Below are 23,945 nucleotides of genomic sequence, written 5' to 3' on the forward strand. Positions count from 1 at the left end.
AGAGGAGGCAGCTGTAATGGTTCAGTCCAATAGCGTCCTGCAGCTCACAGGTCGTCCCGCTTCTGGGCAATCACAGCCAGTAGCTCTGGCTCCCAGAGATGAGTTTGGAGCCCTCTTGTTTAGTCAGGCTGCAGACTAAAGGAAAATCCATGCCGCTCTGTTTTATTATAGCAAAAATCACAAACGTTTGTCATTTGGTTTTCAAGCAACTTTGATTTGAAATTCCGCTCCATTGCCTCCTCGCTTGACCCCGCAAAGCATTAGTTGTTATGTCACATGCCCAGAACATCTGCTCAAACATTTATAACTGCTCTTAGTTCCTGGGTTGCTCCAGTGCCTTCAGGACACGAAGATATTTTTGCTCCATCCAATCTGCCTGTCTGCCCGCCCATCTTTCTAGAGCAATCTCAGGGGTTGCTGCACTGGGACAGCCAGAACACAGCCCCAAGTGAGCTTTGTTCTTGCCAGATTAGGCCCTAGTCCTGCAAAATCTTGAGCAGGTGGCTCAACTTTACACATGTGAGGAACCGCCTGGATGCCGGTGGAACTGGTGCATGTGCAAATTTCAGCACGTGCAGAAATCTCTGCAGGATCATGGGTTGAATGTGCTGCCGGCCATACGTAAAATAATCTAGGGCTTGAATGTGGGCCCAAGGGTTTGTTGAATTCCCAATGATCTCGCTTCTGCGTGGCCAGATAGCCAGATCCTAATCTAAAGCATCCTGCTTCAGTGTGTGAGGCAACCTCTAACTAACGGATGTCCGGAAGAAACTTCCCCTGGGGGCAGGTTATCCCATTGCCTACTCCCGAAGAGTTTCTTGCACCTTCCTGTGAAGTAGGAGACAGAATCTTGACCTAGATTGACCCCAGGTCTGATCCAGTCTGGCAGTTCCTAATCTACAGGAGATGCAATGCCAGTCCTGAGGTTTCAGAGTGACAGCCGTGTTAGTCTGTATTCGCAAAAAGAAAAGGAGGACTTGTGGCACCTTAGAGACTAACCAATTTATTAGAGCATAAGCTTTCGTGAGCTACAGCTCACTTCCTCAGATGCATATCGTGGAAACTGAGGTATTCATCTTATTCACGGCTTCAGTGGGAGCCTGCCTACATCAGGACCAAGTATATAATTAAGCTGTAAGCAGCCGCATGCTGGAGTTGAAAGGCCATCAGCCATTCTTCCACAGCCCTCTCCCCTCTCTCTCTTCATGCTGCTGAAAAGGGACAGTGCTCTAATATCAGGACTGGGAACCAGGAACTCCTGAGCTCTGATATTGACTCTCTTGGGCAAGTCATGCCCTGGCTTTGTGCCTCAGTTTCCCCAGCTATCAAATGAGGATGATCCAGTCCCTATCGGCCTTGCAGGGCTGATGTAATTATTAACGGCACCTTGTTTCCTCTCATGTGAAGTGGGGAATGATAATATTTATCTATCCTCACAGGGATGCGGTGATGAATAGTGCAGAGCCCACCCCTCCCTGTGATGAGAGGTCATGAGGGAATCACAAGAGGATCCTCTCACAGAGATTTCTACTCCCTGAGCCACCCGAGTCAGGATTTTACCAGAAGACAGCATGATCTGACTGAAACAGATCGGTGGCACCACGCCCGCAGTTCCCCACATTCACTCAGCTCCTCTGCTAAACTCAGGACCCATCTGAGCCTCCCGCTGAAACAACAGGGCTCAGCTAGATTCTCCTGAACTGTTCCAGTCCCAGCTGTGCCAGAAATTGCCCTGTGTAACTTCTCTGGTCCTCAGATTCCCTGTCTTCAGACTGAGACTCACGTAGAGATGTGAGACTGTGCTCCCTAAGAAGGGATGTGAAATACAGCTCATCAGGGGCCAGTCCGTGCAAGAGGCAAACCTAGAGCACACGTTCTCCTGGTGTTTAGCCCAGTGTCCTGCCTCTAGGCCAACGGGTATTGTGGGAGGAGGAGACAGATCCATTCTGCCTGTGCCTTGCAGGAAGCCACAGCTCCATTCGGCTGCTTTGAGATGATGCCGAGGCTCCGAGGGGCCTGGCAGACTGCACAATCCACTAGGACACAAGTCTGCAGTTTGATAAAATGTTCCATCATTGTGCAAACCCTCATGGGCCTCTGATTGTCACTTAAAGGATTATTTCCTGTGGTTTATGACTGGGCCAAATTTGGATGAATTTTTTCTGGGAGAGCAAAAAGCCACTTCTGCGACCTCAGGGTTTCCCCCCTGCCAAATGTCACCTTCCTTCTCCAAGCTGCTACGGGTATGTCTACATTTTGAGCTCTCTGTGTGTGTGATTCTGTGACACAGAGGCTCTTAAGTAAAGGGTCCCCTGTTCGACACAGACAACTCTCACCTCAGACCTGAGAAACTCACTACACCAAGCACACGTCTTACAGGATATTTCTCCATGAAGAGTAACGTGTAAGGTATCCACAGAAAGCTCGTCACTTGTCAAGACTCATAATCTTTGCAAGATGTACGTACCGGTAATATTTAAGGGACTGGGAGTAGAAATTAGTCACCAGGGGACAATCTTGGTGATGGTCCATTTAGGCAGGAATGAGTTGCCTCCCTGCCCTGTTTAGCCCATGATAAGCTCAGTTGCTTAGCCTTGGCAATACCAAGACTTTCAATGGAAAACCATCAGAGGTAACTGCGAACAATCAAAACCACTGGAAGGTGAAAAGGGAACCTTACAACAAGACAGGGATTCCTCCTGTCTGTGAACAGAAGCAAAAGACTGTTTCGGTGTAACACAGAGGAGGGAGACGTCCTCTGAATCCATACACTGAGGAAACCCCTTGTGGAGAGGGGGTGTTTTCATGAATGTTGATAAGCGTAGACCCAGGTTTGCGTTTTATGATTTTGCTTTGCATTGTAACCATTTGTTTCCAGCACTTTCTCTCTTGTCTAGTTAAATCTTTACCCTTTCTTAAATACACTTGTAACAAAATAAAGGTACGTGCCCGCAAGTACTGTGTGTTGTACAGCAAAGGTGGTTTAATGTAAAACTGGACCTCTGGGGGTGGAGGATCTGGGATTTCTGTGAGCAGCCAGCATCAGGGGCTGCATATCACAGGGGAACATGTCAAAGGGACTTGGGGACTGGGGTACGCCTATTGCTAACCCACAAGGTGAAGTTGGGGCTGGCATAGCTCAGAGGAGAGCGCTCGAGGGGCTGAAAGGCTGGTGGTGTCAGCGAGATGACACCCAGGCAGGCACCGAAATGATTCCTTCTCGGCTGAGGCAGGGGATAACAGGGTGACTTTCAGTCCTGGGTGCCCCGAGACTGCCATGGAGCCCCAGCTGGAGGGGACATACTCACATTAGCTCTCATGGAGCTTGATGAGAACTCTTGTGGTTACGTCTCCTCAGGCTGGAATTCCTGGGAATCTCCCCTCCCCACCAGTGCAAAGTGTAGACATACCCTAAGATGCTACCACTGCTCAAAAGGACACCAACAAATAATGAATGTTGATCAAACTGCCTGTTTGTCACTAACTTCTTTCTCAAAAACGGCTGCTCTGTTGTCAATCAAACTTTCTGAAAATATTCCACTTAGGGCAGAGAGTGGGCAATTTCCATCCAAAAGGTTACAGCTCAACAAAACGATACATGACTGAAAACACAGGGGTATCGCGTTGGGCAATCTTAGGACTATTGGGCCTTTAAGGAAAGCTGGTGATAAATGACCTCTGTTTTCCCTCCCTTGATCAGAGGACCTAAAAGAATCTTTCCATGAAGTGGTGAGAGATGCCAGGAAAACAATTCTCGGCCCTCTGTCTCCCGGGTGCAACACGCTCCGCACCATACAGAAGGGATTGTACAAGATGTTGCCAGAGAACTCTCACCAGGTGGCTTCGGGGAGGCTGCATATTTCCCTCACCCGGATGATGGATGGACAGAATGTCATGGTTTCCGAGTTCAGTTCGAAGGAGGACCTGATTCAGGTAACGGGGGTGGTCTCCTCTCTGCTGAGCCTGCAGTGAAATTAAATGAGAAAAAAACAACACAAACTGAGTTCAGGAGGGAGAGGTGAAGTCCATGGAGCTTAGCTCAACGTGCATGAACAGGCAGAGGGAGGAGAGAATTCCACCTCTGTCCTGGTCCATAGATTCCACCCTGGTCCTAGGTTCAGAAGCAGCATATTAAGTTACGAGCACCAGACGTGGCCAGAAAGTAGCTCTCATGGAAACAGCCTGTTCTGGTGTGTGCTAACTGTGGGAGAGGTCCTCCAGGCTAGGTGTTCCTAGCGCCCCTTGTTGTCAAGCTTTCTAACCTTATCGCCGGCTGCGGCCTCTGCCTCCCAGCCGCGGCACATTCCAAACCTGGTCCCCCATTCAGGGTGACTGAAAAGTCTAAACAAACCCAGTCCCCGTGTCTATGGGCCTTTATGTTGAGGCCTCATTCCCCTTGCAGGCTGCCTCTCTCAGTCCTGAGGCTCATACTGTCTCCTCTGTTGGGGAAGAGGTAGGGGAGCCCCGGCCTGCCCTCTCCTCTGGGCGCCAGCCCAGGGACCCTGTGTAAGGCAGTTCAGGACCGCTCCTTCCAATCACTTGCCACCTTCCTGGGCTGCTCCTACCTTCTACCCACATCCCTCGCCAGAGTGAAGATTCCATTGCTCCTGTTCTGTGGTTTGGTTGTCTTGGGGGGCTCCTTCCCATCCAGCTCCTAAGGAGCTTCTGCAAATCTTTCTGGCTGCTGGGTTGTGCTCCATGGAGTTGCCCCATCTCTCCTTAGGACGTAAATCCTCAGCCCCTTCCCTTGGAGCTGGGCTGCCTCCCAGACAGCTACTCCAGCCCTCCTTAAGGCAGTAGTTTCCCCGAGCTGTTCCCCTGGAGCTGGGTTATCATTCAGGGCCGCTGCAGGCCCTCAGCCAGCCTCTGCTCCAGCTGGCCATTTCCCCCCAATCCGCCTTTTTTTGGCTTTGGGCTTGGAGAATCCAGCAGACCACGTGTGCTGCTATATTCCAACAAGCGGCCAGAAGGCAGCCTATATGCTAGTCCCTTTCCCCCTGCTCATCCCCAATAGGTTGGGAGCACTGCCCTGCCCACTCTGCAAGACTCCTGATCCCAGGCCCTTAATCAAACAGGGATGGGTTTCTCTCCCCCTATTTACTCATAGGACCACTTCCCTCACCCACATTGGATTTAATACTGTTCTTAGCAATGCCTGTCCTGATTTAAATACAGATTGATGCATCACCGAGTAGGCCCCAAGATCCACCCAACATTTAAAAGTCTGGATTAGAGCTCGTCAAAATTGTCTGATGAACATTTTTCTGTTGGAAAATGCCGATTTGGCCACATTGAAATGTTTCATGGGAACATATGGATTTAGCACAATTTGCGATGCAAAATTATCAAAACGTTTCATTTTGATAAGGCCAAAGTGCTTCGTTTAGACGTTATCATTTCCACCCCTGGTTTTATGATAGTCTAGTATTGAAATGAAGCACTTTGAACTCCCTGGAACATTTTGTTTCAATAGGGTCGTTTCGATATTTCTGAAATGAAAGGTCGGAAATTTGGTTTCGCGGGAAATTTGGAATGTTGGCTTTTTGTGTTGGGATGAAAGGACATTTCTGACACGTCAGAATTTCTCCCAGAATGAAAATTCCAAGTTTTGACCAGCTCTAGTTTGGCTCCAGATCACAGTATGTCAGCCCCAGTTTATCTCCGTAAAGAAGCCTGAATCTCTGGGCAATAAATCCAATCGCTTCCCAACTTGGGGAAGTTGAGGGGTGAAGTATGCTCTTCTGTGACCCTTCTGTGCTTCTCTTCTCCTCACAGGCACTGATCTGCAGCTGCTTTGTTCCTATCTATTGCGGATTCATCCCTCCCTCCTTCCGAGGTGTGGTGAGTGCTCTTTAGCTAATATTCCAGGGGATACGCTTTTTATTCTCACCAATCTATTGCCAGACGCTGCTCTCAGATATCGCTTCATAAGGCCAAATCCTCAGCTGGTGTAAATACGTGTTGCCCCACAGACTTTTGCCCATTTACACTAGCTAAGGGTGGATCCATTCCATAGATCTAAAGGCTGCACTGGGCCATCAAGTCCAACCTCCGGTATAACCCCAAGTCACTGAATTTCGTCCATGAATTCCCTGTGGTGGGTGTGACCGATAGCTCCAGGAATCTTGCTGCTGGGGGGGGGTTCACTTGTTTCAACAACTTTTAGTTTGCTCTGTTTCAGTCGCTGTGGCTTCGCACCCTTTTGATTTCGGTGGTAAATTTCAGGGTCTCTTGAATCCTGCACAGAGAGGATAAAAGCCCAAATGTCACCAGCGAGTTGAATTCAGCTCAGAGCAGTCTGTACAGAGTTCCCTAGGGGGCTGGATGTGATTGCGCCACGCAGAAATTGCCAAAGCCAGCATGCCAAAGCTACAAAAAAGCGCCAGACGCAGGATGTTGCCTTTAAGTAGCAGCTTAAATTCAGAGCTCTCATAGTGCTCTGTCACGGGTCTAGTATTTACAAGCTTGACAAACAGGCTCATGAGTAGCTGGATATATCTGTGGAGTAGCTGGGATATTCCCTCCCACGCAGGCTAAAGCCTTCACGAGCTGCCCTGTTGCAGCTTGACAACAAGCCTTTAATAATCACCACCGATTGTGTCATCATGCTCATTGTAACAAGCCAGTCACTACCATGGTGGCTGCTGTATAGTAACCTGTATTTTTTAACTATGGTGGGGTTTGGTTTAACTTTCTCAGCCATTCTCATGTCCCACTGGCTACACCTCCCATGCAGGCAGGCCCTGGACTCCAGCCAATAACTCTCTCTCCCAAGCTGCTCCTCTCAGCTCTTGACCCATGGCTACGTGGGGAGAACGTGGCTGAGGGAGGAGGGGTGAAGAAGCAGGACAGGTTGGGGGAATAGGAAAGGTTCCAAGTAGGGGCAGGGACTAGCTCCTCCCAGGAATCCAGACCCCATTACAGACCTTTCTTCCCTCACTGGAACAATGCACCCCACGATTATCCATGTAACGCAGCAAAGAAAACAGTTCAGCAAAGTGGCCAGCCCTGAAGGCGCCCCAGAGCCTTAAGGATTCACGGGATGTTCAAAAAATAGGTGTGTGTTGCACTTTGCTAGCACTCCCCGTACAAGGATTACAAAGCTCTTTTACAAGCAAGTAATGCATTCAGTCTCCCAACACCCCATGGGTGGTAGGCAGAGAGCATTATCCCCCGCTGTGGTACCGATGGGATAAGTGACTTGTCCAAGGTCACACAGGAAATCTGTGGCAGAGGCAAGAATAGCTCCCACATTTCCTAACTCCTGTTCCTGTGCCTTAACCACAAGCTGATCTTTTGCCCTCTGGGATCAGAGATCAGTGGCCTGGGATTCAGGAGGCCCGGGTTCTTATTCCTGGCACTGGCTTGCTGGGTGACCTCGGGCAAGTCACGTCACTGCTCCCTGCCTCAGTTTCCCCAGCTATAAAATGGGGGTGATGACGCTGCTCTCCTTTGTAAAGCACTTTGAGATCTACTGATGAAAAGCACTAGATAAGAGGTAGGGATTATTATACATGCTACTAATTTGCAGAGCCCCACTGAGGTGGCAGGTACCCTATTCAGACACCCACATGTAACAAACAGCAGGCCTGCATTGGTCCCACGATCACCTGTCCTGATTGCTGCGACGCTCCTGACTACTTTTAACTACGATCGTCTCCAAACAAACTTCCCTGTTGTTTCTACCCCGTACCCCAGCGCTACGTCGATGGAGGTTTCACTAACCTGCAGCCGTGTTCTGACCTGGAGACTGTGATCACGGTGTCCCCATTCACGGGCGAGCTCGACATCTGTCCCCGGGACTGCCCGGCTATCTTCTACTCTTTTCAGATCCTTAACAGCAGCATTCAGATCTCAATGGAAAACCTGTGCCGGTTTAGCTATGCTCTCTTTCCACCCAGCTACCTTGTAAGTGGTCCCTGCCAATGTACCCCAGTGCTTCTCAATCGTCTTACCCTCAGGTAGGGTTCCCCCCTCTCCAGGTTTTCCCAGGATCATCCCTTTTTCGAGGTAGCTGTCCCAGATGAAATATTTCAGAGTAGCAGCCGTGTTAGTCTGTATTCGCAAAAAGAAAAGGAGGACTTGTGGCACCTTAGAGACGAACCAATTTATTCCTGCATGAATGCATCCGAGGAAGTGAATGCATCCGAGGAGCTGTAGCCCACGAACGCTCATGCTCAAATAAATGGGTTCGTCTCTAAGGTGCCACAAGTCCTCCTGTTCTTTTTCCAGATGAAATAGCCTTTGAGCTGGTACCTGTACCCACTGGCGGTACTTTTATCAGAGCCAGCGAGCATCTTTTATCAGAGCCAGCGAGCATCAGAGCCAGCGAGCAACCATCCCATGCTTTAGGGTTTAAATCGATCTCTATTAGGGATTAGGCTGAAACCCTCAAAGGTGTGTGTGTGTGGGGGGGGGGGGGAAGATTATCCCACATCTGCTATTGTGGGGTTCTTACACCTTCCTCTGAAGCATTTGGGACTGGCCCCTGTCAGAGATGGATACTGGATGGAATAGAACTTGGGCCTGCTCCAGCCTGGCGGCTCCTACGTCCCTACGCTGCAGACGACGGGCCAGAACCTCAGCTAGCGTACTCAGCCTAGCCCCACTGAAGTCAATGCTCGTTTACACCGGCTGCGGCTCTGGCCCAGCACACATCTGCTGCTGTGCCGCCCAACCAGGATTGTGCCACACAGTCCTGGGATTGATGTGCACCTCCAGTTCTGGACGCCATGGGCCCGATCCTCAGCTGGTGTAGACTGGCATAACTCTTGGCAACATCACAGCTGCCTGCTCTCTTGCTCCCCATCAATTCTGCCCTCACATCCATTCACCCCCCGCCCTCCACCTCACCTCTTCCTGCCGCCCCGGGGTACTTCACCCCCCTTCCCAGACCTGCACCAGGGTCCCCTCTTCCCCTCCTTCTAGGCTGGGGGTAGGGGTGGTCCCAGGGGTTCTTCTCCCCCACTCCTGCACCCCCTACTTTCCCAGGCCAGGCACGGGGGGCGGGGGGAGTGGGAAGGAGCAGAGGTGCTGCCCCTGTTGCTCACTGGAGGAGAAGGGGGACATAGCTGCCCTGATCTGGTGGGTTTTTTCTGCTCCCTCCTCCCCTCCAGTGCAAAGGGCTTTGGGGGAGTTGAGGGGTAGCTCTGCCTGTTTCCTGCAGCAGGACAAGAACCAGAAATTGCAATCTGATCGGCTGCTCTACCCCAGGAGGCAGAGAAGTGGGGAGGGCAAGCAATCAGAGGGGGATTTCCTCCAGGCCATGCGCCCCTCAGTGACCAGCTTGAGTTGCAGAAGTATTATTTGCTGGGTCTGTGGCCCCTTTTGACCAGGGACCCTTTAAGCACTGAGGATCTGGCCCCAGCTATTAATTCCCCACATGGCGTATCGAACAGCATTAGAGAAGACATGACTTCTGACCCTAGAAGAACACTTCCTGCAGCTGGAATTCTTTCTGATGCCAGGTGCTTTCCTCCACAGGTCCTGAATGAGTTTTTTTCTCGAGGGTATCAGGATGCTGTCCTTTTCTTACACAGGAACAGTAAGTGTTACCCCGAGCCTGTAAACAGACAGGAGGCATTCTCTGTATGGCATTGACATGCAGGAGGAACGATAAAACACATGGTTTCAAATCGCCTGCACCTCCACTAGTGAGCAATAAAGGAAACATGTATCTAAATGACTTGCTTCTCACTAGGCTACTGGAGACATCTCTCTCTGTTCGTGTTTATTACCCTAACCCTTTGTCTTATAAGACCTACAAGGTCAATTTGATATGGTTGGAGACATCTCTCTGTTGTACTCTCTGTGACCATGGCCTTCCATGACAGCAACATTCCTCTAGAACAGTGAGAACTGTCCAGCAACAAAGGGAGGCTTGTATCCACAGGGAATAGAACTTCCACAGGAGCCTATGGAACTCAATGCCTCATGACATAAGAATCAACACTAACCGTGGTTTTGCTAAAGCCCCAGGAGATATGGGTCAGAAGCTCAGACAAACCTGCTGGCCAGGTGCACTTAGGCTATGAGGGGGACATTAACAAAGGTACGGCAGGCTTCTAGTGAAAGTCAACAAGCCATGAAAGTCGATGGGAACTAGGTGTCCTAAAGTTTCCAGTCTCATGAAGTGTCACCAGGATCTTCCACATAATCCCCTGCAATTAAACATCACTTAGTTTTACCTGACTGTTTATGAACAGTTTTACCCTTTGTCGTCATGTCTCATAGATGCCTCTGGTATCAATTATCCCGCCAACACGGTGAACTTCCAGTTTGCCAGTTTGCTCAGTAAAAATGACTTGTCTCGAGCCAGTGAGGAGTCGTCATGCCAGAACCCAGACGCAGTGGGGCTGGAATCCAATGGGCCAGCTCCCAGGGACCCACCCCCCAAGCAGGCTCCTGCTGTGAGCGGGACACTCAATGGAACAGACCAGAAAATACTGCAGCAGCTGCCCCCCCGCCAACACAAAGGTAGAGAAGTCTGATTTCTTTCCTCCTGCTGGGTTTTCTCCAGCTGTGTAACAGTTTGCTTGGGATCTGTGGGGTGGTGCTGCAGGAAGGGAAGGGATGTGGGTTTGCTTTGTATTGGATGGGAGGGATGGGAAGGGATTCCAGGCCTCGTTCAGTGAGGCGAAGGCCTTTGAGCCCAGCAGTCCAGTGGGGTTTTTATGGCTTTACTATGTCTTTTATATCTGCTTCGCTGTGCTTGAAATAAAGCAGTTAAGCCATTTTTTTCGATGGACAGATGCCTACTAAATATCATTACTGAGCCAAATCCTGAAGCACTTACTTATGGGACAATTCTTGGGACACCTTGGAGAGACAGTCACCTTGCTACCTCCTGTCTCCATGGAGAAGGTGTCTTCCTTGTGGTGGCAGGGTGTCAGTTACCTACCACCACCAGCCTTTCAGCCCCCCGAGGACTCTCCTCCCGGCTACGCCAGCCCTAACTTCACCTTGCAGGTGAACAATAGATGCACCCCAGTCTCTGAGACCCTTTGACTCATTCCTCCATGATGTCCAGCCCGTGATGCTAGATGCTCACAGAAATTCCAGATCCTTTGCCTCCAGAGGTGCACCCTGTCCCATTTTACCTTAAACCACCCTTCCTGCATAACACACAGCACTTGTGAGCACGTGTAACAAAATAAAAGTAGGTCTGGTTAAGAAAGGGTACTAGAAACGAGAGAAAATGCTGGAAACAAATGGTTACAATACAAAGCAAAATCATAAAACGCAAACCTGGGTCTACACTTATCAATAGTTCCCTCTCCTATCTCATAAAATGAGATTTCCCCTCAAAGTTTAGTCTGTTGCAGAGCTGGCTGGTTTCACAAGAACCAGGATCCAAACGTTCATGAAAGCCTCCCCTTGCTCCTTAAGATGTTTCCTCAGTGAATGAATACAGAGTGCCTTGGCCTATGCTCTGTTAGTCTTTTGTTTATGTTCATAGGCAGGGTCAACCTGTGTCTTTTTGTATCTTCCAGTGGTTTCCATTGTTTGGAATTGTCTTTGATTATTTCCCATTGAAGTCTTGGTATTGAGTAGGGCTGAAAAATGGAGCCTTGCATTGCATCACTGGCTAAGCAGGGTGGGGTGACAACTCCCTCCTGGCTAACTGGGCCGTCACTAAGACACATTATCCCCTGGTGACTAACTTTCCCTCCAGCTCCGTAAAGCAGACTTTCAATATAAATACATTACCCTTTAAATATCTTCCGTACATACAGCTCACACTGATCATGAGTCTTGATGAGCTTTCTGTAGATACCTTCATGTTACGCTTTGTGGATAAATATCCTGCAAGACATGTGTTTGGTGTAATAAATTTGTCAGGCGTGACATGAGAGTTGTGTGCAAAGAACAGGGGGAGGAGCCTTTGCCAAGGAGTGTCTGTGTCACATCTATTCAAGCCAAACTTTCATTGAAGCTTGGATGTGTGCACAGATATTCGAGGGGCCAACAAAGGACGATACCGCTGAGAACAGCTGACCTGTGGCTCCCCCCCACTCAACCTGTGGTTATCCAGTGGTGGTGGGTGGTGGGGTCAGGAGCAATGGGGGAGGGTGATGCTACGATGATGACACTCATTTTGTTGTCAGGGTCCCCATTCCAGATGCACAGCTGATCCAGCCCCCTGTGTCTGGGATGTGTATTGCAGCTGGGGTAAATGCACATTGGGAGTGTGAGTACGGTAAACGTTAGGGTTGCTACATTGATTGCTGCTCGATGGTGAACTGTAGTAAAGTAAGTGTGTGTGTGGGTGTGTGAACACGCATGTATACATATAAATGGAAAGTGTGTATAAAGCAGCAGCCACAGATTTAAAATTCCTGACACATTTTTGGTGCATTCCAACCTTGTTTACATTTCTCTGAAGTTCCGAGGAAACTAAAGACCCAGTCAATGCCCATAGCACAGGTAAGCGACAAATATAACACTAATATCTATTGCTATGAGCAACAGAGGGGTTAAAAGACCATCACTGGGATAGGGCTACAACCAAAACTGGGGCGAAGGTGGGATTTGCACAGGGGACAAATAGTTTGCGTCCAACTCCCATTGGATTCCAATGGGATTCGGGTGGCTAATTTCCTTACTTTCCTTTGACAGCTCAGCCGTTTAAAGGAAATTCTCTCTTGGAGGGTAGGCCGGGGTGTCTAGACTCAGCACGATTTTCAGGACACTATTCATTTTGGGGTTTCCTTTAGCTGAATTTGCTCCATAAATTATGAGTCTTTTTTAAAGCCTTGTGTTTGTTTATCTGTTATTGGCATTTGGCTGTCACTCCAGCTGCCCGGGAGAGGCAGAAGACACCTGGATTGCTGGACTCGGTGGCTGAGATAATATTACAGTGTCTTATGTCATATAAGCTTCCTACAAAGATGATGTTTTCTCTTAGTAAGAGGTGAGTCAAGATGGGGTCTAAATGAGCTGTTACCACGCAAGAAAGATCTTGGAGTCATTGTGGAGAGTTCTCTGAAAATATCCACTCAATGTGCAGCGGCAGTCAAAAAAGCAAACAGAAGGTTGGGAATCATTAAGAAAGGGATAGATAAGAATACAGAAAATATGTTGCCTCTATGTAAATCCATGGTACGCCCACATCTTGAATACTGCGTACAGATGTGGTCGCCCCATCTCAAAAAAGATCTATTGGAATTGGAAAAGGTTCAGAAAAGGGCAACAAAAATGATTATGGGTCTGGAACGGCTTCCGTATGAGGAGAGATTAATAAGACTGGGACTTTTCAGCTTGGAAAAGAGACGACTAGAGGGGATATGACTGAGGTCTATAAAATCATCACTGGTGTGGAGAAAGAAAATAAGGAAGTGTTATTTACTCTTTCTCATAACACGAGAACTAGGGGTCACCAAATGAAATTAATAGGCAGCAGGTTTAAAACAAACAGAAGGAAGTATTTCTTCACACGACTCAGTCAGTCAGTCAGTGGAACTCCTTGCCAGAGGATGTTGTGAAGGCCAAGACTATAACAGGGTTCAAAAAAGAACTAGATAAGTTCCTGGAGGATAGGTCCATCAATGGCTATTAGCCAGGATGGGCAGGGATGGTGTCCCTCGCCTCTGTTTGCCAGAAGCAGGGAATGAGCGACAGGGGATGGATCACTTGATGATTCCCTGTTCTGTTCATTCCCTGTGGGGCACCTGGCACTGGCCACTGCCGGGAGCCAGGATACTGGGCTGGATGGACCTTTGGTCTGACCCAGTATGGCCATGCTTATTTTCTTATGAGTTTGTGCTGAATGAGAGTTTCTGATGGCTTTTCAGCCTTGCAGCTTCAGCTGTGGTTCTTTGGTGAGACCATGTGGTCTACTGCAAGGGAGTGGGAGTTGGGAGACTTAGGGTTCTACTCCTCATTCTTAGGGCTGGTCAAATTTTTTCTGTTGAAGCTGTTCTTCCATGGAAAACTCGGTTTTCAATTAAATGAAAAGTGTCTGCTTGCTGAGGAAAAGTTTGATTTTTTCATCCAAAAACAAAACACCGGAAAACTAAAATATTGTGGCCAAAACCTGAACTATTTCAATTTAGATAACCCTTGGGAATGGCTCATGGGAACTGTAGTTCATTTTCCTCACATCCCTAATCTCCTCTAGAGGCCTGGCTCTGCATTCACAGCACAGTGAGCGCAGTCCATGTTTTTGCTTTTAAAGGATAGAACAGCTCTGGGGCTTGTTGGACGAAATGTGCTGGATGGCACAACAGTTCATAAGGACCAGGCGATTGGTCAGAAATACTGCCACTGGTTTGTCAAACGAAGTGGTGTCAGAGAGGTAAGAGGTTCTGTTGCTTTACAGACTTGATGGGAATGGGATCTACTGAAGAGGGAGGGGCATGAGGAGAAGATAGTCAAAGGCACAGTACCTAAATACCTTTGAGGATCTGGGCTTAAGTGCCTAACTCCCATTGATTTCAGTAGGAGATAAGCACCTGAGTACCTTGGAGGATCTGGATCCTAGTCTTCATTGAAAGTCAAGGTGAGTTAGATGCCTTATGACCACTGGTGCCTTTGACAATCTCCCCCATGGAGTTCTATGGGGAGATGAGTCAGCCCTACATGAGAGTCATTGGCCATGGAACCATCTAAGCACTTCGGCTATAATGTACAAGCCTGCGTGCCTAGAAGGAGGTTCTAAAGGAAAAGTGGTCCCATTTTCTAAGATACTGAATGCCTGCAGCTCTCACTGACTTTTGAGAGCGCTCCAACCCCGAGAAAAATGAGGCTACTTTGGAGGCTAATTTTAAGGTATGAAAATTTTGGGGCTCTGCAATTCTGTAGAGACATATTAAATGGGGAAAAGACAGACTTTAGCTTCCTTAAGTGAGATTTCCCCAATGTCACTTCACAGAACTTAGACTAATTGGACAACTAGCCCATTTTCACTGTAATGTCTTCTCTCAGCCCATGCCTGATGGTTCTGCGTGATATCCTCATCAGAGCTTTGTCCAGTCTGGTTTCTAGCTTTGGTAGAGGGCTCTTTTTTCAGCTAGAAAATTTGCTTTGGGCACTTAAAGCCTGATCCAAAGCCCATAGACATCTACGAGAGTTTTCTCACTGATTTCAGCAGGGTCATCATGATACTGAAGAACCTCTACTGAGTCATTATGCTCCATCTCTCCTGGTCCCCGAGGAACACATATCATTTTAAGCAGAGCAGCAGAAATGTTTAGCCCATCACTCTCATAACAATGCGTTAGGTTGGGAATTTTTCACTGAAACATTTTTAATCAGAAAAGGTTTCATCAAAACCGAAACTCCCTGCGGGAATATGTCAATTTTGACAAATTGTTCCTTTAGAAAAAACAATGCAGGGGGAGGGGAACTGTCCCATTTCAACATTTTTGGAATAAAATTATTCAATTTTTGTTCAAAATAACTTTTTATTTGAAGTATTAGTTACATTAATTTTTTTTTAAAAAGGGCAGTACCAAAATAAAATGTTTTGATCAACCCACACCGAAGATTTTTTGTGGGGGGTTCTGTTCATGAAATTTGACTTTCTCTCAAAAATTCTCACAGGATAGGAAAACCACTTCCCTCCTCATTTTAGGAGGCATGAGGTGACATGCGTAGCATTTCTTCAGAAGTGGATCATATGTAATAAATGTCCATTTGCTTTCTTTAGGAGACTGTCATCACTGGGCATGCTGCAGAATTAACTCTGCAACTGTGCTGCTGATTGAATGGCTTAAGCAGCGACAGATGAAATTGGGACTCAATTCACACAGTCACAATTGGCTCTCTGAGGACATGTTCTTTATGGTGGAGGGGCAAGCTTGGTTTCTAATGCTGCCAAGAGCTTACCCCTTCTGTGAGAAGTATTCAAGAAAGGATTGTCACACACAGTCTGCCCCAGCCCACCATATTCTAAGGAGAGATATGTTCTGGTGAGATGGAAATAAGTTCATCTTTACAATTATTAAAAGGCAAAAAACATCACTGACACAGAGTTAAGGCTGCCCCGTGATTGCTCATGCCTTTCCACAACATCGACTTCAGCAAAACTCAAACGTCTGAAAACCAGGATATACAGAGTTAAGGTGAATGCCCACACAACCTTAACTCTGCTCCCCCTTCCTCCCCGCCCCCGAACTAGCAATAGGCATTGGGAATTATCTGCAGTCACTCCAGCTGCATTCATTATGCTGGATATAGTGTACTGAATGATGGAGAAATAGGCTGGAGTAGCTTGGAAGAGGTGTGATTGTGATATGAGGAGCTCTGAGTTTGAGTCCCCCCATGTGGAAGCAAAAGGTGCACGTGTACCTTGAGGTTCCAGTCTGCCTCATTACCACACAGACTTGTGTAGATTGTGTCAGGGCACTGGGGTCTTCTTGCCATTGGTATTGTCAGCAGGGAAATAGGATATGAGAGCAGTCTGGATTTAATGATGGGTATGGGAATGCCCAGGTTTGGGTGGTACCCTCTGTGAAGGGGTTGTAAAAAGGTAAGAAGTGGTGGTTACATTTCACAATTGTGGTATTATGGTGGGGAAGTAGGCTCAGTGTTTCAGAGTACAAAAAGTGAAGCTAGCGCCTGTCCACTACTGTGAAATGGTAGAGTGGGAGTCTGTGTGTTATGGGCATTGTGGGTGTTCAAAGAGGGCAGAGTTAAGGTGGTGTGAGCATTTACCTTAACTCTGTATTTCTTGGATTTCAGAAGTTACTTTAACAAATGTTTTGCCATTTAATTTCCCAGCTTTCTAAACAGAAAGAGAAACGTTCGTTGGGAGGAGTTGGTCATTTAGGCAGTTGTAGTTCTCACCTAGATTTGCAGTTGATATGCAACTGTAGCTAGGTAATAACCCAAAAGCCTAACTTTTATATAGTGCTTTTCATGAGTACATCTCAAAGAACTTTACATCATTATCTCCATTTTACAGATGGGAAACTGAGGCACAAAGAGGTGAAGTGACTTGCCCAAAGTCACGCAGCAGGCCAGTGGCAGAGCTAGCAATAGTTCCACTAGGCCACACGGTTGCTCTGTGATTTGAAATGTTGGCAATGTGCAGTTGCTAACAGGGCCAACGAGAGAAATCTTATCCCTGGTCTATGTCCCCAAACCTGGCAGTGTTAGTACATGGTGGTTACAGTAACTTTAAGCATGTGAGAGTAGACTGGTGTGGTGTGTCTCTCTCCTTCCCTATGCCCTGCCTCACCATCTCCAACATTTTCAGCTCCTTCTCCCCTCCCCGTCCCACTAAGCCATTAGCTGGCATGGTAGAAGCCATTAACATGTAAGAAGTTGCCCCTTGCTGTCTCCTGCCCTGTGCTGCTGTGTGTGCATAACACAGATAGCAGCTTACCCAAGGGCCACACGCCACTTTGGTTCCACAGCGGGAGCTGCACACTGAGCCAGGTCCTGCCTCCCACTACCCACCCCCAGCTGGGACTCCGGCCCCTGCTTCAGCCAGGCTTCCCCAGTCATGTCCCATACTTTTGGGAACATCTGTCAGCCCCCACATTGTCCTCTGAGATCCTGGCATACACACAGGTGGCAGGGAGTGGGCCTCAGACACCACTGGTGGGGGCACGCACCCCCAAATTCCATAGGAGCTAGGGGAAGGGCTCAGACCCCCCATCCCAGAAAAGCAACCTCCCGGAACCTTGCTCACATGAGGAGAGGTAAGGAGAGGAGTCAGATCACTTCAGATGGGCAGGGTGCTCCAGACCCTGGCATGCACATGGGAGGGCAATATGTGGCTGACAGATGTTCCTACCTCAGCCTCTATTCTGCCCCATTCCCCGTGTCATTCACCCCCATGTTCCCCTTCCCAGTCTCGCACCCTTCCCCTCTCTCATCCCCTAGTCCCCATCCCCTAACCCTTGAGCCCCCTCCCCCTTCCCACCTACACTTCTACCCCAAATCTCACGACAAACTTCCCAACTGTCAGAACAGCAGGAGAGTGGAGCAGGCTGCCTCGGGAGGTTGTGGAAGCTCCTTCACTGGAGGTTTTCAAAAGGAGGCTGGATAGCCATCTGCCTTGGATGGTTTACACACAACAAATCCTGCATTTTAGCAGGGGTTAGACTAGATGACCCTTGCGGTCCCTTCTAACCCTCTGATTCTAATAATCATCCTCCACTCCCAGCGAGCCTTTGCTTATGTAGTTTATTTTCTTTCCAACAATAGTTTCAGCACCTTTTGACTACTCTGCTATATTCAGATTACATTCCCCCCAAATAAAACCCCCCTTTGCTAGAGGCAGATTGGAGCAACACACCTGTTTTTTTTTTAACTTCGGACTTCTGCCCTGGGCTGGATTTGAAATCACGATTCCTAGGCTGGTGCTTCAATTTAACACCCATGACAGGCCCTCAGAGCCACCCAGGTCCGATGATAAAGAGAGAGTTCTCCAGATAGCTAGCACCCGCTCACTTTAATCCAACAGGGCTTGTGAGTGTGCACATAAGCCTAACCGGAGAAGCAAACTGCTTTTGAAATGACATTTCGTTTCACCACGCACGCACACGCACACACAACTGGATAGTCAAGTAGTCTGGTGTTCGTGTTTCTTTCCCATATTCATTCAATGGGTCCTCCATCAAGAGAAGATACTGCGCTTTCCCACCTGAGAAACAAGATGCTTTCCCCACGTGTGATGCTGTAGGTTTCTCAGAACTATCCCCCACATGTCTCGTGTGTACCAAAGCACTGGCTTTAGGTTGTGATGTGTGTAATGATGGCAGGGAAGGGGGGGGGAATCGCTGCTGCAGTTATAAGGTGCATCACATTTTACTGCCCTCATGTGGACTCCTGGATTGTGACCACGATGGGCCAGACTCATCCCAACTGTAATTCCATTCATGTCGGTAGAGATGCATCAGGAATAAACTCAGCCCAATATTTCTATGACTCGTTGCAATTTTAGGCTGGAGGAGGGTTGGTGAAAACAGATTTAAAAAACAAGATCCTAAATCTTTTGTAAAGGAAATGGAGCTATGTTGATTTACTCCAGCTGAGAATCTGGCCCTTGAATGTGGGAGAAATGTCTTATCCCTACTCCGAGGGCTCCCTGTTTTCTGTCCCCACACATCCTCTTACACATTGCTGGCCTGAGCTGGGTACAATCCAGCCTGCAACTTTTCCCCACTTGCTACCGCCTCTGACGAGTCAGATATTCACTAATCACACCCAAACCCGTCTAAGCCCTGGAACGCAGTGAGCTCCCGAGCTGTGCTTTCGGGTTCTCTGGAGCTCCATGCACCCTCACTGTGGAGGCAATGAAAATTCTGTCCATCTTCAGTGCCAGTCCCTCTGCCCCCAGCCCCACGGGGCCAGTGGATGTGGGACTTGCAGATTTTTATAGCTAGACAAAGGCCCCTGTTCAGGGAACCACTAAATCACGTACTTTCCCCTGGATTTCCACGGGACTGAAGCACACACTTAAGAACTGTCTTCAGTAGAGATGCTTTTCTGAACCGGGGCTAAAATGACTATATGATGTGTAAGGCTGGGATTCTCAACGCAGTCTAAGGGAGTTAGGTGTCCAAATCCTATTGACCTTCAATGGGAATTGGTTGCCTTTGGTGATCCCAGCCTAGTTAAATAGCTGTTTTTCCTTTAACAAGTTGCAGAAGACAACATCACAAAGCCATTGAGCAGGGAATGTTTTCCCACTCATCAATCCTGGAACATACCTAGATCTTGAATCCATTTGACATTTAAGCTCTTCTGACTTCATTGCGGCAACATCTCTAAAGTTATTGAGTTAAAACTTTTCCATGTGTAAGTTTCCCTTTGCATAATCTATTATCAAAATATCACACGAAAGGATTGTTAAATAGAACTACAGACCTCAGTCCCTGGAAAAATCATGAAGCAGGTCCTCAAGGAATCAATTTTGAAGCACTTAGAGGAGAGGAAAGTGATCAGGAACAGTCAGCACAGATTCATCAAGGGCAAGTCATGCCTGACCAACCTGATTGCCTTCTATGAGGTGATAACTGGCTCTGTGGATATGGGGAAAGCGGTGGACGTGATATACCTTGACTTTAGCAAAGCTTTTGATATGGTCTCCCACAGTATTCTTGCCAGCAAGTTAAAGAAGTTTGGGCTGGATGAATGGACTATAAGGTGGATAGAAAGGTGGACTATAAGGTGGGCTAGATTGTTGGGCTCAATGGGTAGTGATCAACCGCTCGATGTCTAGTTGGCAGTCGATATCAAGCGGAGTGACCCAGGTGTCGGTCCCGGGGCCGGTTTTGTTCAATATCTTCATTAATGATTTGGAGGATTGCGTGGATTGCACCCTCAGCAAGTTTGCAGATGACACTAAACTGGGAGGAGAGGTAGATACGCTGGAGGGTAGAGATAGGGTACAGAAGGACCTAGACAAATTAGAGGATTGGGCCAAAAGAAATCTGATGAGGATCAACAAGGACAAGTGCAGAGTCCTGCACTTAGGACGGAAGAATCCCATGAACATGGGGGGAGGGATAGCTCAGTGGTTTGAGCACTGGCCTGCTAAACCCAGGGTTGTGAGTTCAATCCTTGAGGTGGCCATTTAGGGATCTGGGGCAAAGATTGGGGATTGGCCCTGCTTTGAGCAGGGGGTTGGACTAGGTGACCTCCTGAGGTCCCTTCCAACCCTGATATTCTATGATTCTATGATACAGTCTACCTCCCTGCGTGAGGATCGTTAGCCTCTGTTAGACCCCACGCTGCCTTTTCCTTCAATAGATCAGTAGCTCCATCCCAATCCACAACCTCTCCAGCGGTGATTTAAAGCCATTTAACTTCTTACCGCAGCTGCTGCTTTACTTAGAGAAGCAAGCATGGCATTTCTGACACTGTGTGACGATTCTCAGCTGCCTGGCAGCCCAGCCTTTGACTCCCAAGGAGCACGAGGGCTGAACAATTCTGTCCAAACACAGCTACAAACTGAGTTCAATGCACTATGTAGTTGCCCATCGGTATCTATGGAGTCTCGTGATTGCCAAGGTCTGACAAACGGAAACTCACTATAGACTGTATTTCTTTCAAAGCACCCCCACAGAGCAATTTGCACACGTGTGCACTAAGGGCACAGTCGCTGCACGCTGGATAGGATCCAGTCTTAGGGTTTTGCCTTTACTGCTTATGTAAATCTCAGCAAGGCAACTTAAACCTCAGATGGAGCCTCTAGCTGAGCTTGACCGTTCATCGTCTTTGGCCCTGACCCTCATTGCCTCTGCTGAGAAACACGCCACAACTCACGTTTCTAGGGTGAAATCCTGGTCCCACTGAAGTCAGTTTAGCAATTGACACTTCAGTGGAGCCAGGATTTCACCCCTAGATTGTAAAGTGGGATTAATTTGCTCCATCAGGGTGAGTCAGGAAAAGGGCTCTGCATCTCTATACAGCACTCTAGAACTTGCCACCCTTTGACAGGTCAGCATAGAGTTCACCCGCACGCCCACAGCAGGTGCTAATTATATTTTATAACTGATGTAGCCCCTTTTTTCCGAAAGGAGCTTGAAGTGTTTTACAAGTTACCTGTTACTGAAAACGCAAGCATCTGGTGAATAGAGGACCTGTGGCAGAATCATGAAAAGAATCCAGGTCTTCTGACCCCCAGTCCTTTGCTCTAACCACTAGGATTCATTGCCACCCACTCACCATGAGCCAAATCCTGTTCCCATTAGTTAGCGGCCCTACAGCTGTGCAAAGGCAGAAACCCTCCTGTGTCTGATTCCGACCTTTTACTCAGAGAAAGGGCAAGTTTCCCCAGGAGTTTGTCATGGCCAAGACCCTGTGATGAAATCTCAGTGACACAGCAAGCCGGCTCTTGTCTTCTTTCTGTCTCCCCGTTGGGAGCTGCAGCCACAGACAAAAGCCAATAGGTGGGAAAGGCAAACAAAGAATAGGGATAAAGCTGAAAAACCTCATAAATGGTCCATAAAACAAGTTCAACCAAAGAAATTATTTCCTGAGAAACAGGCTGAATTCAAATGTCACCTGCTAAAAGGTAACTTTAATCTGTTGCTACAAGTACCACTACGTAGCTGGCATTCATCCATCAAGAGAAATTCTAGCTGCTGGTTTATACAGAACAGAGTAAGACAGATATAATGGACCTCTACACACATGAAGGCAGAGGTTTTACTACAGTGTCTTCTCATCGATTCAACAGCTGGCTCGATTTTCCTCCATTCAATTTGATCTAAGTCCAAGAAACTAAGTCATCTGGATGAAAGAGAAATACAAGATCCATCTTTTAGTTCGGATCAGTGTCACCCTCTTTAGGCAGATATGATACAATTTAATCACCGGCTATAGAAAACGGATCTTGAATTAGTAAGTTAAGGGCCTTGAATTTGGAATGAGAGAGAAGGGAAAAAACAGAGCCTTAGGCAGAATCCCTGGTAATAAAAGATGTCTCAGAGTCCCCCCCACAGGCAGTGATCAAATGGATAATAAAATCACCAATTTGTTTCAAAGTAGCAGGAACAGTCATGTCCAGAATGAGAGGCTGGGTCTGATCTGATCAGCACTGGTGCAAATGTATTGAATTCAGTGGATTTACTCCTGAGACACATTGGTGTAAAGCAAGATGAGAATCAACCCTGTTGCCTTATAGTCTCAGGGCATGGCGACACTTGCAGGCGTAGAGTGCTTTGAGTTAAACCCGCCTTCGGAGAGCGCCGTAGGGAAAGCGCTGCAGTCTGTCCACGCTGACAGCTGCAAGCGCACTGGCGTGGCCCCATTTGTGGCACTTGCAGCGGCATTGGGAGCGGTGCATTGTGGGCAGCTGTCCCAGCATGCAAGTGGCTGCAACGTGCTTTTCAAATGGGGTGGGGTGTAAGGGCTAAATTTTATAATTGTACGATAAGAATTGATGTAAAGTTTGATTTCATTCTGCCAGCCACCCTTTTTGAACAACAGAAAGGAATGACTGTCTGAGACTGGGATCCTGTTTCCCTTATGCATTACAATTAGGACCTGTTATAAAGTTTAGTTAGTAAAAGACAGGATTTTGTATTGTGTCTATGATAAATAGATTAGAGAAATGTTGAGGGTCTGACGTCCCAATGTGAATTGTTTTAGTTATAAGATTTAGCAAGACTTAATTTACAATGTATTCTCCATACCTTTGAAGGTTTCTGTGAGAGACTGTTTGTGTGAATGAGGAATGCATGCATCAGGAAAAGATGAGGTGTGAAAGCCATCACAAATGTCCAGATGGTCAAGAAAAAGTGAAAAGAAAAGGAGGACTTGTGGCACCTTAGAGACTAACCAATTTATTTGAGCATAAGCTTTCGTGAGCTACAGCTCACTTCATCAGATGCATATCGTGGAAACTGCAGCAGACTTTATATATACACAGAGAATATGAAACAATACCTCCTCCCACCCCACTGTCCTGCTGGTAATAGCTTATCTAAGAAAAAGTGAGAGACTTGGAAACACCAGGAGACAATCAGAAAATATCCATTGTATCCGAGGCTAAACATGTTAGCCCCATTGATGACCTCAGAGGTGAGGCAGGCACCCCTGAAGGCAAGACAACAAATAGGAGATAACGATGGGAAGCCAGACAGTAACCATCAAATGATAACAGCAGAAAACCCCAAGATTACCACCACTTAAGGACTAATGATTGCAGGATGACATTGCAAAATGCATGGACTCAAATGGGAATTTACAAGTATAAAGCTGGGGTGTTTTGCCATGAAACTCTGGGTTCAGTCCTGCAAAGCCTCGGAGCTAGCTCCTCACTTGTGCTCAATTTAACTGGCCATTAGATTGACTTAAGCTACAACAGACTGGTAATTATAAAGACCATCTGTAGGACTTGTATGTGTGTGTTTGTGTGTATGTTGTGTGACTGAAAAGCATATGCTAACTGTTGTATTTTCAATAAATATGGCGTATTTGCCTTCTCTCTGCTTTGTATAGTATAACAGGTGGGGTGGAGTGTGACAGGGAGTGTGTTGTGT

At 47.6% G+C, this 23,945-nt stretch overlaps 1 protein-coding gene across 1 annotated transcript in view; it reads left to right on the forward strand.

Moving 5' to 3' along the window:
• Positions 1-3,813: 3,813 nt before the first annotated feature.
• The window catches only part of PNPLA1 (patatin like domain 1, omega-hydroxyceramide transacylase), a gene marked incomplete at its 5' end in the record, with an annotated part of 40,784 nt that continues 20,652 nt past the window's right edge, over positions 3,814-23,945 (forward strand). Inside the window, 5 exons of the mRNA XM_084611583.1 lie at positions 3,814-3,933; positions 5,776-5,841; positions 7,699-7,908; positions 9,484-9,544; positions 10,234-10,476. Coding sequence (XP_084467709.1) covers positions 3,814-3,933; positions 5,776-5,841; positions 7,699-7,908; positions 9,484-9,544; positions 10,234-10,476 — 700 coding nt within the window. The remainder of the gene's footprint in view (positions 3,934-5,775; positions 5,842-7,698; positions 7,909-9,483; positions 9,545-10,233; positions 10,477-23,945) is intronic.

Source organism: Lepidochelys olivacea (genome assembly GCF_965140295.1).
Source record: "Lepidochelys olivacea isolate rLepOli2 genome assembly, chromosome: 21".
Lineage (NCBI taxonomy): Eukaryota > Metazoa > Chordata > Testudines > Cheloniidae > Lepidochelys > Lepidochelys olivacea.